The sequence below is a fragment of the Thamnophis sirtalis genome, unplaced genomic scaffold, assembly GCF_051295495.1.
Source record: "Thamnophis sirtalis isolate CommonGarterSnake01/CBP01778 unplaced genomic scaffold, rThaSir2_p1.2 scaffold_5, whole genome shotgun sequence".
In the NCBI taxonomy this organism is placed as follows: Eukaryota; Metazoa; Chordata; class Lepidosauria; order Squamata; family Natricidae; genus Thamnophis; species Thamnophis sirtalis.
In genome coordinates this window covers 88,832,469-88,845,210 of record NW_028261385.1, presented here as the reverse complement: position 1 = coordinate 88,845,210, position 12,742 = coordinate 88,832,469, and the positions used below count along the sequence as shown (strand labels likewise).

At 45.1% G+C, this 12,742-nt stretch overlaps 2 protein-coding genes across 2 annotated transcripts in view; one reads left to right on the top strand and one right to left on the bottom strand.

Annotated features, from left to right (window-relative positions):
- SHOC1 (shortage in chiasmata 1) overlaps positions 1-1,290 on the top strand; it is a 57,279-nt gene extending 55,989 nt beyond the window's left edge. Inside the window, exon 28 of the mRNA XM_087717016.1 lies at positions 1,190-1,290. Coding sequence (XP_087573142.1) covers positions 1,190-1,290 — 101 coding nt within the window. The remainder of the gene's footprint in view (positions 1-1,189) is intronic.
- A 7,872-nt stretch (positions 1,291-9,162) lies between these two features.
- The window catches only part of GNG10 (G protein subunit gamma 10), a 32,588-nt gene continuing 29,008 nt past the window's right edge, over positions 9,163-12,742 (bottom strand). Inside the window, exons 2-3 of the mRNA XM_087716165.1 lie at positions 10,163-10,294; positions 9,163-9,550 (exon numbers count right to left, since the gene is read on the bottom strand). Of these exons, the coding sequence (XP_087572291.1) occupies positions 10,169-10,294 (126 nt within the window). The 3' untranslated portion in view covers positions 9,163-9,550; positions 10,163-10,168. The remainder of the gene's footprint in view (positions 9,551-10,162; positions 10,295-12,742) is intronic.

Below are 12,742 nucleotides of genomic sequence, written 5' to 3'. Positions count from 1 at the left end.
TTAGAAGATCTCCAAGGTGCCTTCCAACTCTGTTATTCTATTCTAACATATACTGTTTTAAAGAAGCACAGAGGGAACAATCCTCCAGGCTTTAGTGACTATCACTAAGTGTTGTAGCTTATGATTCTTGATGAATGTATTCTATTTTATTTTTCTTTATGTACACTGAGAGCATATTCACCAAATACAAATTCCTTGTGTGTTTAGGAGTTTAGCTTCTCTCTCTTGAATATGTAAGCTAGCATAAGGCATTATAATGCAAGCTAGCCTTAGCTTTCAAACAATTCATTTAGTGACCAAAGTTACAATGGCATTGAAAAAAGTGACTGATGACCATTTTTCACACTTAGCGACCATTTTTCACACTTAGCGACTGTTGCAGCGTCCTCATGGTCACGTGATCAAAATTTTGATGTTTGGCAATAGATTCGTATTTATGATGGTTTCAGTGTCCTGGGGTCATGTAATCGCCTTTTGTGACCTTTTGACAAAATCAAATGAGGAAACCAGATTCACTTATGTTACTAACTTATCAGCTGCAGTTATTCACTTAAGAACTATGACAAGAAAGGTGGTATAATGATGTTTGGCAACAGATTCGTATTTATGATGGTTTCAGTGTCCTGGGGTCATGTAATCGCCTTTTGTGACCTTTTGACAAAATATACTTTTTTTAATCAAGCCCCCCCCCTCCCCTGATCAATGGTGTCCCTCTTTACCAATCTGAAAATCTGGTCACCTTAAATATAAAACCCATAAATATACTTATTAGGAGAGCTCAGGTATATGTCCCTTTGGAAGACCAGCCAAACTTCTACCATGCTTTTAGTTGACTTTTTGTTATGCCTAATTACTTGGTTTTACTTTAGAATGAGTATATATATATACTCATTCTGCCTAAGATGTAATACAGCACAGGTTCTAATCCCAGTAATGGTATGGCTAGCTGATGAGAGCTAAATAGCTTGAAATAGATCTATACTAGTCTCCCTTTATTTATTTATCAGGACAAATACAACACACATGCACACACACACAGACACACACATATAACACACACACACATACACAAACACTAAATCTGTATAGTTGTAAACTGCTTATTTGATAATGATTTATTATTCTTCTTTTCTTTCTTTTTCTTTCTTTCTTTCTTTCTTTCTTTCTTTCTTTCTTTCTTTTTTGGCAGGTTTAGAATGTATGCAATTCCCACAGCTTAAAAAAAGGCGTCTAACTTTTGAAAAAGATCCTAGGAGACATGATGGCCAAACACGTCTCAAATTTTTTTAGAAGAAATGGAAGCTAACATTTCAAGAATCTTATTATTTGCAATACATAAAAACAAATTTAATCTTCTTTTTTAGTAATTTATTTACAATTTGTTTCAATCCTATATGTAATCATTTTTTTAGAAAAATATGGACTTTTTGCCATTTTAGGAATAAGATAACAGTTAAGAGTTTTTTTGGAAAAATGGATGCTATTTATGACAATTACATTAAATCACTACAGTTTAATTATGCATAATCTATATAATTCATTTATATACTCTGTACATAAGAGAAATATATTTGAAATTGCATACAGACTTTGGAAGTTTGGTCAGGGAGTCACCACAGTTGTCAGAATATGATACATCAGAGTTTAGTAGTCTGCCTGTTCAGTTCTACATAGCAGTTGTTATCCCAGTAAATGGGTTAGTATCTGGGCAAGTGAGTCAACGGAGTAAAATCTCAAAACAAAAACAAAACTGGCAGGATCGTTAGATATACTTTCTGCCTCTGTAAGATAGTTTCCCTGATCTCTGCCTTCAGTTATATATAAATCAATGAAACTACAGTGCATAAATCCTGCCAGATATAGATTGATCAGGCAGATGGTATGGAGGACAGACAGTCCTTAAAGTAACTAGGCCCTATAGGTTTTTATAGACAGCAACCAGCACTTGAATCACAAGAAGCAAACTGGCAATCAGCGTAGCTTGCAAACAGATGTGTTAAATGAGGATACCAAAGCAAGCTATCACTGCTCATGCCACTACATTCCAGACTAGCTGAAGCTTCCATGTGATCTTCAAGGACAGTCCATGTAGAGCTCATTGCAGTAATCAAGCCATGAAATGACCAAGGTATGAGTGATATCTGACTTCCACTTACCCACCTTTATTCCTAGGAGGGCTCTCCTAGAACTAGGCATACTGCAGCATAGCAAATCTGCACAAAAGTCTTTATAGTAGTTAATAATAGTATAGCCTTTATTGTCATTGTACATCATATATACAACAAATACATACACACATCTTCCCCAACAGTTATTTCATTGCTCCAACCCTTCTACATTTTGCAAGGTGATGTTGCTACATAAAATACGTCTTTAATGCTCAGTCTTTTAATACTTATAATGCTCAGTTGAAACTAAAATCGTAAAGTCTTTTTCCAAACATTATTATTATTATTATTATTTATTTGTCTTGTATGCCGCCCACTCCCGAAGGACTCCGGGCGGCTCACAATAGACAAGGGAAAGGGGAAACTAGACAAAGACAACATATTTAAAAACAAAAGCGCAACATTCATAATTTCCGTGGAGCTGGATGTTTCACAAGCCCCCCGGCCTGCTGGAGCAGCCAGGACTTGGTGGCTTTGCGGAAGGCCGGGAGGGTAGTAAGGGTCCGGATCTCGACAGGGAGATCATTCCAGAGGGCCGGAGCTGCAACAGAGAAGGCTCTCCCCCAGGAGGTCGCCAGCCGACATTGGCTGGCAGATGGAATCCAGAGGAGACCTAACCTGTGAGATCTAATCGGTCTGAGGGAGGTAATCGGCAGGAGGCGGTCTCTCAGGTACCCAGGTCCGATGCCATGTAGGGCTTTATAGGTAGCGACCAGCACCTTGAATCGGATTCGGAGACTAATGGGTAGCCAGTGCAGCTCGCGGAGGATAGGTGTAACGTGGGTGTACCTGGGTGCACCCACAATCGCTCGCGCGGCTGCATTCTGGACTAACTGGAGTCTTCGAACACTCTTCAAGGCCAGCCCCATGTAGAGCGCATTACAATAATCCAGTCTTGAGGTCACAAGGGCATGAGTGACTGTCTGAAGGGCCTCCCGATCCAGGTAGGGTCGCAATTGGTGCACCAGGCGAACCTGGGCAAAGATCCCCCTGGTCACAACCGACAGATGGTGTTCTAAAGTCAGCTGGGGATCCAGGAGGACTCCCAAATTGCGAACCCTCTCTGAGGGGCGTATAATTTCACCCCCCAGCCTGAGAGATGGAATAATTGGCCAATCTTTGGGAGGGAACATCAGAAGCCACTTGGTCTTGTCTGGATTGAGTGCCAACTTGTTTGCTCCCATCCAGACCCTAACAGCCTCCAGGCACTGGCACATCACTTCTACTGCTTCGCTGAGTTGGCACGGGGCAGACTACAACTGCATATCATCTGCGTATTGATGGTACTTAATCCCGTGCCGGCGTATGATCTCACCCAGCGGCTTCATGTAGATGTTAAATAGGAGGGGGGACAGGACCGAGCCCTGCGGCACCCCGTAATTGAGGGGCCTTGGGGTCGATCTCTGCCCTCCGACCAACATCAATTGCGACTTGTCCGAGAGGTAGGAGAACCACCAAAAAACGGTGCCTCCCACCCCCACCTCTCGCAACCGTCGCAGAAGGATACCATGGTCGATGGTATCGAAGGCCGCTGAGAGGTCAAGGAGCACAAGGATAGAGAGGTGAGCCCTATCCCTGGCCCGCCAGAGATCATCGGTCATCCTTGCATTAGTTGGGATTAGGTGCTATTTCAGTGATACTTCTTCTAGTTCCTACTAAGCCTCCACCAAGATATCTGCCTACCACAGCTTGTGGTCCTGCCAGTTGAATGTTCTGTTGTAATAGCTGCCGATCTCCAGATATCACTTTTGCTTTCTTGTCTGTAGGTATTTTGCTTTCACCATTCCTGCAGTCCTCTTTCCGTTCTTTCTTAGCATTTGCTTTTATAAGTTCAAAAGCCTGGGTGAAGCTTCCTCTGGACATCAGCACATCCTTGAAAACACCAATAGGTGGCTCATTTAGCAATGCAAACTGGAACACCAGCTTGAATGCCTGTGAGTACAGTTCTGGGGGAATGGATGAACGATTATGGGAAGCGGGGGGAAGCATGTCTGCATGAGTACAGCTGTTTGAAAAGAGCAGACATGACACAACTTCCCTCCTTCACACACACCTAATCTATGAAAGGGTGCAATTGGTACACCAAATGAAGCTGGGCAAAGGTCTCCCTAGCCATATCTGTCACCTGCTCATCATTTCGTGAGCTGAGAAAGACCCCCAAATTGTATGTTTCCCTTGCATTGGGAAGTGCAACCCCATCCAAGGTCAGAATATTCCCAGATCCAAATTGCCCAAACACCCCTAACCACCCGGTTCTGATATGACTGTGTCAGTTCTTCCCCATCCAATCCCTACACGTATTGAATCCCAAACTGGCAGATGATATTCCCCAACAGTTTCATGTAGATGTTCCAAAGGAGGAGAGCAATAGAGCTCTGCAGGATCCCCCAATGGAGGGGCCTGGAGGATAATTACTCCTTGCCAACGAACCATCGGGTGGAACCATCCCATAGACAAAGGAAGACAACCACTGTAAAATGGAGGTCATAAACAAAAGCTAGTCTCCCTCATTTTTGTCTTCTCCTTGGGATAGTTGCCTCTTCCTTGTGTTTTTTTAATTGAAGCTCTTCCCTATCCCCTTTGTGTCTCCAGCTCATGCCCTGCAATCCATAGAGTTGAAAATAGCCAGAACAGCATAGACACTGCTCCAGGAGTAAATCAACATGTGAGCATTTCTGCCATTTGTCTTGGGAGGTCCAATTTCCAGCCTTAGTTCAGACAATACACTAGAACATGTTTACAGTGAATTAAGCAGGCTTATGTACAGTGATCAAGCTGCTGCATTGTTTACATTGTGTGCCAAATAAAATGCAAACATGTCCAGTGAAATACCATCTATATGTAGAAGGATTTTATGGGCCACATTGTTAACAGCTATGGGAAAACCCAAATCTGCTTCAGGAAAGCATTCTTGATGGCATTACTGTCATCAAGAAGTGTGATTATCTGTAGAATTCACTGCATTGAGTGGGTGGGGGGGAGTGCATGCATATACACTTGTGTTTTAAGCTGCAAATCACCAATTCTTGTAAATAGAGGAGAAAAGGGAAATGGTTGGGATTGGTGCTGACTATGGTAGATAGACACAAATCCTAAAAATTGTTTTTAAAACTAAAAAGCTTTTAAAACAACATTTACTTATTATTTGTAACACTTGTGACCTGAAATCTAACAATTACCTATTTGTACAATTTTTGCATTGTTCTTAAGTATTTTTTAACTGCTGATCTCAACAACATGGTATTTCAAGCAAGTTTCTTGGGTTAATTTACTTTTTTCCTTTCCACACTTTTTCTCTTCTGTTATCCTCTCATTATAATTATTGTATCAGATTTTTTTTATATCGACTTCCTCTCAAGATACATATTGCATCTTCAAAGATTTTTCTTTTCTCAAATGTAATAGTACTATTGTCCACTCCTTGGAGAGGGAGGGTGTTCATCCATGCAACTTAGTATAAATCTGGCAAAAAAAATAAAGTGCTGAAAATAATAGAACAGCGTAAACAACCATAAATGTGGGCTGGTTGCCTATCACTTACAGTTGCAAGAAAAAGTATGTGAACCCCTTGGGATTACGTGGAGTTTTGCATGAATTGGTCATAAAATGTGCTCTGAACTTCATCTAAGTCACAACAATAGAAAAACACAGTCTGCTGAAAATAATACTACACAAACATTAGATGTTGCCATGGTTTAATTGCACATAACATGTAAACATTCACAGTGCAGGGAGGAAAATGTATGTGAACCGTTGGACGTAATAACTGGTTGCCCCTCCTTTGGCAGCAATAACCTCAACGATCTGGAGTACTTTTGGACCACTTCTCTTCACAAAACTGTTTCTGTGTAGCAATATTCTTGGGATGTCTGGTGTGAATCGCTCTCTTAAGGTCATGCCACAGCATTTCAATCGGGTTTAGGTCAGGACTCTGACTGGGCCACTCCAAAAGGCGTATTCTGTGCTGTTGAAGCCATTGTTTTTTTGAATTACTTGTATGCTTTAGGTCATTGTCCTGTTGCATCATCCTCTGCGGAGCTTCAGTTGGCGGACAGATGTTCGTACGTTTTCCTGAAAAATGTCTTGATAAACCCTGGAATTCATTGTCCCATCAATGACAATACGTCCAGGACCTGAGGCAACAAAGCAGCCCCAAACCATGATGCTCCCTCTGCCATGTTTTACAGCAGGGGATGAGGTTTGATGTTGGTGTGCTGTGCCTTTTTTTCTCCACACATAGTGTTGTGTGTTTTTCCCAAACAACTCAATTTTGGTTTCATCTGTCAACAGTATATTTTGCCAGTAGTGCTGTGGAACATCCAGGTGCTTTTTTGCAAACTTCAAACATGCTGCAGTATTTTTTTTTTTGAACAGCAATGGCTTCCTCCATGGTGTCCTCCCATGTACTCCATTCTTGTTTAATGTTTTCCTTATTGTAGATGTGTCAACAAAAATGTTAGCATGTGCCAGAGATTTCTGTAGGTGTTTAGCTGACACTCTAGGATTCTTCTTTACCTCATGAAGCATTCTGCACTGTGCTCTTGCAGTCATTTTTACAGGACAACCACATCTAGGGAGAGTAGCAACAGTGCTAAACTTTCTCCATTTGTAGACAAGTTTGTTTTACCGTAGACACATGAACATCAAGGCTTTTGAGATACTTTTGTAACCCTTTCCAGCTTCATGCAAGTCAACAATTCTTGATTGTAGGTCTTCTGAGAGCTCTTTTCTGCGAGGCATGGTTCACATCAGACAGTGCTTCTTGAAACCAGTAAACCCCAAACAAGTATGTGTTTTTAAAGGGCAGGACAGCTGTCAGCAACACATCCAATATCATCACACTGATTGAAGTCAAGGTTGGCTCACTCCTGGCTCCAATTGGAGAAGTCACTAGGCTAGGGGCTCACATACTTTTTCCCCCCTTCACTGTGAATGTTTACATGTTATGTTCAATTAAACCATGGCAACATCTGATGTTTGTGTAGTATTATTTTCAGCAGACTGTGTTTTTCTATTGTTGTGACTTAGATGAAGGTCAGAGCACATTTTATGACCAATTCATACAAAACTCCACATAATCCCAAGGGGTTCATATACTTTTTCTTGCAACTGTAAAATGTGATCACATGATCAAAGGGAGGGGAGCCTCCCTTTGGAGGTTGGAATTTTGAAACCAGTTTGTAAGTAATCCGCGGGTGGTCCATTGTAACTTCAGTCAGTAAGCAACCTGTTGTAAGTCGAGAACTACCTATATGAAAGTTCCTGTGGGCTGGATACAAGGGAATACTCTTTGTGAGCTCTGCAAATTACTGACATCAGCATCTATGGGCAGAATAGTAATTTCTTGGCAGGCTGTTAACTTTTGTCACGGATGTATTGGAGGTAGTGGAGACGGATGCGATCTTTTCTATTTTTCTAACATGGGTCAGATTCTTCAAACCCCACTCCTATCCCCATTAAATGGGTTTTTGTGCGATAAAAAAAATCCCAGGATTAAGAAAATATTTTTTAAAGCTTTTAATATATTAATACAAACCAAAAAGAACATTCTTTTAAAAAGTAAACAGCGTGTATAAAAGTGCTTGGTAATCCAAAATCAAAGATACCTGACCCACGAAAAAAGGTGAATTGTTCCAATAATATTGCAAATGCTAGGAAAATTTTGCCTGTAGATTGCCTAAATTTATTTGTCCCTCTCTGAAACTGAGTAATAGATTTTGTAACTTCAGCAGGAGACAACATCAGCAAAGAAATGAAGCATCTTGATGCAGATATCCAGTATAAATTGATTGATTCTTAAGTTTCTTTTCACACTCTTTTAATACATGTCCAAATTCATCCTGTTCTACGTAAAGTGTTTTCTCTCCTGTACTGTAGCATCTTTTCATCCATGAGAAGGGAATGGTTAAAAATAAAAATAAAGGGTGGGGAAAAGGCCAATTTTCCTTTCCTTTCCTAAGGCTTGCAGACATCTGGCAGGGTTTAAAATTCTTTGGAGTCTGTGACATTGGAATGTCTCAAATAGCTGGCTTTTTCTGCAAGGTAACTATTTTATGTGAAAGCACAGAGACAAAGAAGAGATCTTCGGTAGTGAATATGCAGGCCCAAGGACTGTATGTACTAAAGGGTCAGGAGCCATGTGATTAGTAGACTTGGCCAAAGTTCGTGGGTCCTCTCCTACTCTTCCTTCCTGATCTCAGTGAACTAAGCTCTTCAATCTCTCCTCCCTGCACCTTAATCTCACTGCACAATCCTCCCCTCTTGCATACTGGCATGAGGAGTGGTTTATCAATCCTTGGCAGTTCCCAGTTCTATTTAGCTGCAAAATGGGTGACTGTGCACAGCTTAAATGGGAAAGTGATTTATGATGTGGTTCTTCTTGTACCTCTCAACCCTCCGAATACATTACTGTCCTTCCTAATCAGGGGCGGGATTGTACCAGTTTGGACCGGTTCAGGCGAACTGGTAGCTCCAACGGTCAGCTGGGGGTGAACCAGTTCACTCAGATGATCAGGTGGGCCTGCCTGCCCCCCTGCACGCTATACTGACCTATATCTTCTCAGTTGATTCACGTGGCAGAGCAGATTGCTGCGCCTCAGCTGTGTTACTCCCCAGCAGTAATGCAGAAGTTAAGTATTCTTAAAACTGCGTGCACGCGCAGAGCGCATGATCACCAAACCGGCTGTTAAACTGGCAGGAGCCCACCACTGTTCCTAATCCACTGGAAAGCTGAACAGCAAGATTATATTTCTTAGTAAAATTGGGGCTTGGGCACTCAAGGGAGCTATAGTAAATGCCTTTAAATATGAAGTGCATCTTCTTCATTTCAACCAACTGGAACAGAGAAGCACTTTTCTTTTTAACAAGCTGGATATACTCCAACTAATGCAAGGTATTTTTTAGGGAGCTCCAATTTTAGAAATTCTGTAACACTAACTAGGAGCTATAGTTCCTAGTATATTTCACGTTGATTCAAAAGTAACAAATGTGTGTAAAACTGTAGCCTTAAGTGGCCAACTTTGCCTGGATCAAAACAGCTTGAAAACATCTCTGAGTAGAATATAGAAAGCCGATAATAGGGAAGTACCTGGCGCGTGTTTCATTCAGGCACAATAGAAACACATCATTGGCATTGTCCTTTTCTAAATGTAAACACCTCAGAGAATTAAAGAAAGGATATTGAATCAATTACAAAAGGAAAAACGTTTCCTTATAAAATGCTTTACATTAGCAAAAGATTTAACCATTTACTAAGACAGTCAAGCAGACTAATAAATATCTAAAGAAACTGTTTAAGCCCTACATAAAGAAACTGTCGGTTTGGAAAACACGGAAGACCGCTGGGATTCTTCTTGTACTTGAGGATTTTCAGGAAACCTTCCCTGAAACATGGAGAAAAAAACATATTTTATTAAAAACTGCTCTCCTTCAAGATTCCATAAATAAGATTACATTAGAGTAGCAAAATTTAGTTACTGTATAAATGTTACTTTACTCCACACAATTCATATGTAAAGGAGAACTACTCAGCAGAAAAATAGACACTCTGCACTCTCGTTATTCCTTTATGTATAGAATAAAGCGAATACTTGGTTTTCATTATCCTTATTGTTAGCTCATGTTTTTAGGAAAAAATTAAAGGGATGTAGCACAAAAGTCCCCAAATTTGTGCAAATCAACTCCATAAATATAATATAACAAGAGCCGTGGTGGTGCAGTCGTTAGAATGCAATATTGCAGGTTACTTCTGCTGATTACCAAGTGCCAACAGTTTGGCAGTTCAAGTCTCACCAGGCTTAAGGTTGACTTAGCCTTCTATTCTTTCCAGGTCAGTAAAATGTGGACCGAGATTGTTGGGGGCAATATGTGGACTCTGTAAACCACTTAGAGAGGGCTATGAAGCACTGTGAAGCAATATATAAGCGAATTGCTATTGCTATATTAGTGAGAGAGAGAGAGAGCAGTATTTGACAAAGCCATGGACTTATACCTACCCGTCTTCAGAGCAACGCACAGGACCTGGGCTCTCGAAATGGGTTGCTTCCAGCTGGAACTCCAACAAGCAAAGCATCTTTGCAAGCGTTCTGCATACAATACTGCTGAAGCTCTGCAGCTGCCTGAGATACCTGGATAAGAGGAAGCACAAGAAAATGACAGGCAACTGTTTTTTGTTTGTTTTTTTAAGAGCTTGGCATGAAAGTCCTGGTGGAACTATATTTCTCAAAAGTGAAGTAACTGGTATTATCTGAAGATTCAACAGCTATGCTATGCTTCCTTTTCTATATTTGTAGCTGGGCTGCTTCAGAATGGAAGATGGAGACCTTCCAGCTTGAAGTAACACTGGCTGAGGAGTACTAGCTGAACAATACAGCTGGAAGGCTAGATTGATTACTTTTTTAAAAAGGGCCAGGGAACAACTGTAAAGCATGTGAACATGCTTTTTCTGTAAGCTGCTGAAACTTTTTCTTTCATCATGACAATATAGGAATAGGTTTAATAAACAAAACAATAGTATTTAATAAATGAATATCTCTATGTAGGCATGGGGACTCAATTACAGAGGCAGGGAGTCATCCTTTACAAGACCAGAAGGACTAGATTGGGGAGAGGGGTGTGAATAGTCCTGGAGAAAATCCATCAATATGGCTGCTGAGTGTCAACACAGACTTGATGACACATAATCAATCAATCAATGCAGACACTAGGAAGTACAAGGTTGGGCAGCATATGCTCAGCACCAGGGCTGGGTTCCTACCGGTTCGCACCGGATCGCACGATCCGGTTCGTCGGTGAACCCGGAAGTAAGGAACTTCCGGGAACGCCGGTACCGGTCCTGGGCCCTGTCGCGCGCTCCCCCGCCCGTCTGGACTAAGCGCAGCCTGCCGTTCACTGTTTGGCTGGAGTCCAGCCAATCAGTGAGCGGGCTGGCTTCGTTTAAAAGTGTGGCGCCAACGGCTAACATTCCTCTTTTGAAAAGAATCTTTCTCTCAAAGAGTCTTTTCCAAAGGGTTTGTTAACTTTGTTTATTGCCGAGACGCCTCGTTTCGCGCTTCACGCCTTCCCTTCGCCTTCCAGGAGCTTGCTGCTTTCCCCACAGGTAAGCAACCAAGCCCTGGCGGCAAGACTCGGGACGCTAGCGGCGGGACTTCGGGTGGGCGGTGGCGACGGCAGCGGTGGTAGCGGCGGTAGGAAGCTGGGGGGGGATAGGGGTGGCAGCGGTAGCGGCCTAGGTTTCGCCAGGGAAGGCCTCCAGGCCTTCCCTCGTGAAAGCCGCGGCGTCGCGTAGGCCACGTGGCTGCCTCCGGGTGGTGGGGGCGGCGGCCTTGCTTGCGAAAGCCACGGCCTCGAGTAGGCCACGTGGCCGCTTTCGGGTGGGGGGGCCGCCGGTAGCCGCCTAGCTTTCGCGAGGGAAGTCCTCCAGGCCTTCCCTCGTGAAAGCCGCGGCGTCGCGTAGGCCGCGTGGCCGCCTCCGGGTGGCGGCGGCGGCGGCGGCCTCGCTTGCGAAAGCCGCGGCCTCGAGTAGGCCACGTGGCCGCTTTCGGGTGGGGGGGCGCCGGTAGCCGCCTAGCTTTCGCGAGGGAAGTCCTCCAGGCCTTCCCTCGTGAAAGCCGCGGCGTCGCGTAGGCCGCGTGGCCGTCTTCTGGTCGTTGGGGGGGGGGGGGGCGGCCTCACTTTCGAAAGCCGCGGCCTCGTGGCTGCCTCCATGCGGTGCGGGCGGCGCCGGCGCCGCCGCGGCCTCGCTTGCGAAAGGGAAGTCCTCCAGGCCTTCCCTTGCAAAAGCCGCGGCCTCGCGTACTACGCGTGGCCGTCTCCGCGTGGTGCGGGCGGCGCCGGCGCCGCCGCGGCCTCGCTTGCGAAAGGGAAGTCCTCCAGGCCTTCCCCTGCAAAAGCCGCGGCCTCGCGTACTACGCATGGCTGCCTCCGTGCGATGCGGGCGGCGCCGCCGCCGCCGCGGCCTCGCTTGCAAAAGGGAAGTCCTCCAGGCCTTCCCCTGTAAAAGCCGCGGCCTCGCGTACTACGCGTGGCCGCCTCCGTGTGGTGCGGGCGGCGCCGGCGCCGGCGCGGCCTCGCTTGCGAAAGGGAAGTCCTCCAGGCCTTCCCTTGCAAAAGCCGCGGCCTCGCGTACTACGCGTGGCCGTCTCCGCGTGGTGCGGGCGGCGCCGGCGCCGCCGCGGCCTCGCTTGCGAAAGGGAAGTCCTCCAGGCCTTCCCCTGTAAAAGCCGCGGCCTCGCGTACTACGCGTGGCCGCCTCCGTGTGGTGCGGGCGGCGCCGGCGCCGCCGCGGCCTCGCTTGCGAAAGGGAAGTCCTCCAGGCCTTCCCTTGCAAAAGCCGCGGCCTCGCGTACTACGCGTGGCCGTCTCCGCGTGGTGCGGGCGGCGCCGGCGCCGCCGCGGCCTCGCTTGCGAAAGGGAAGTCCTCCAGGCCTTCCCCTGCAAAAGCCACGGCCTCGCGTACTACGCATGGCCGCCTCCGCGTGGTGCGGCCGGCGCCGGCGCCGCCGGGGCCTCGCTTGCGAAAGGGAAGTCCTCCAGGCCTTCCCCTGCAAAAGCCGCGGCCTCGCGTACTACGCATG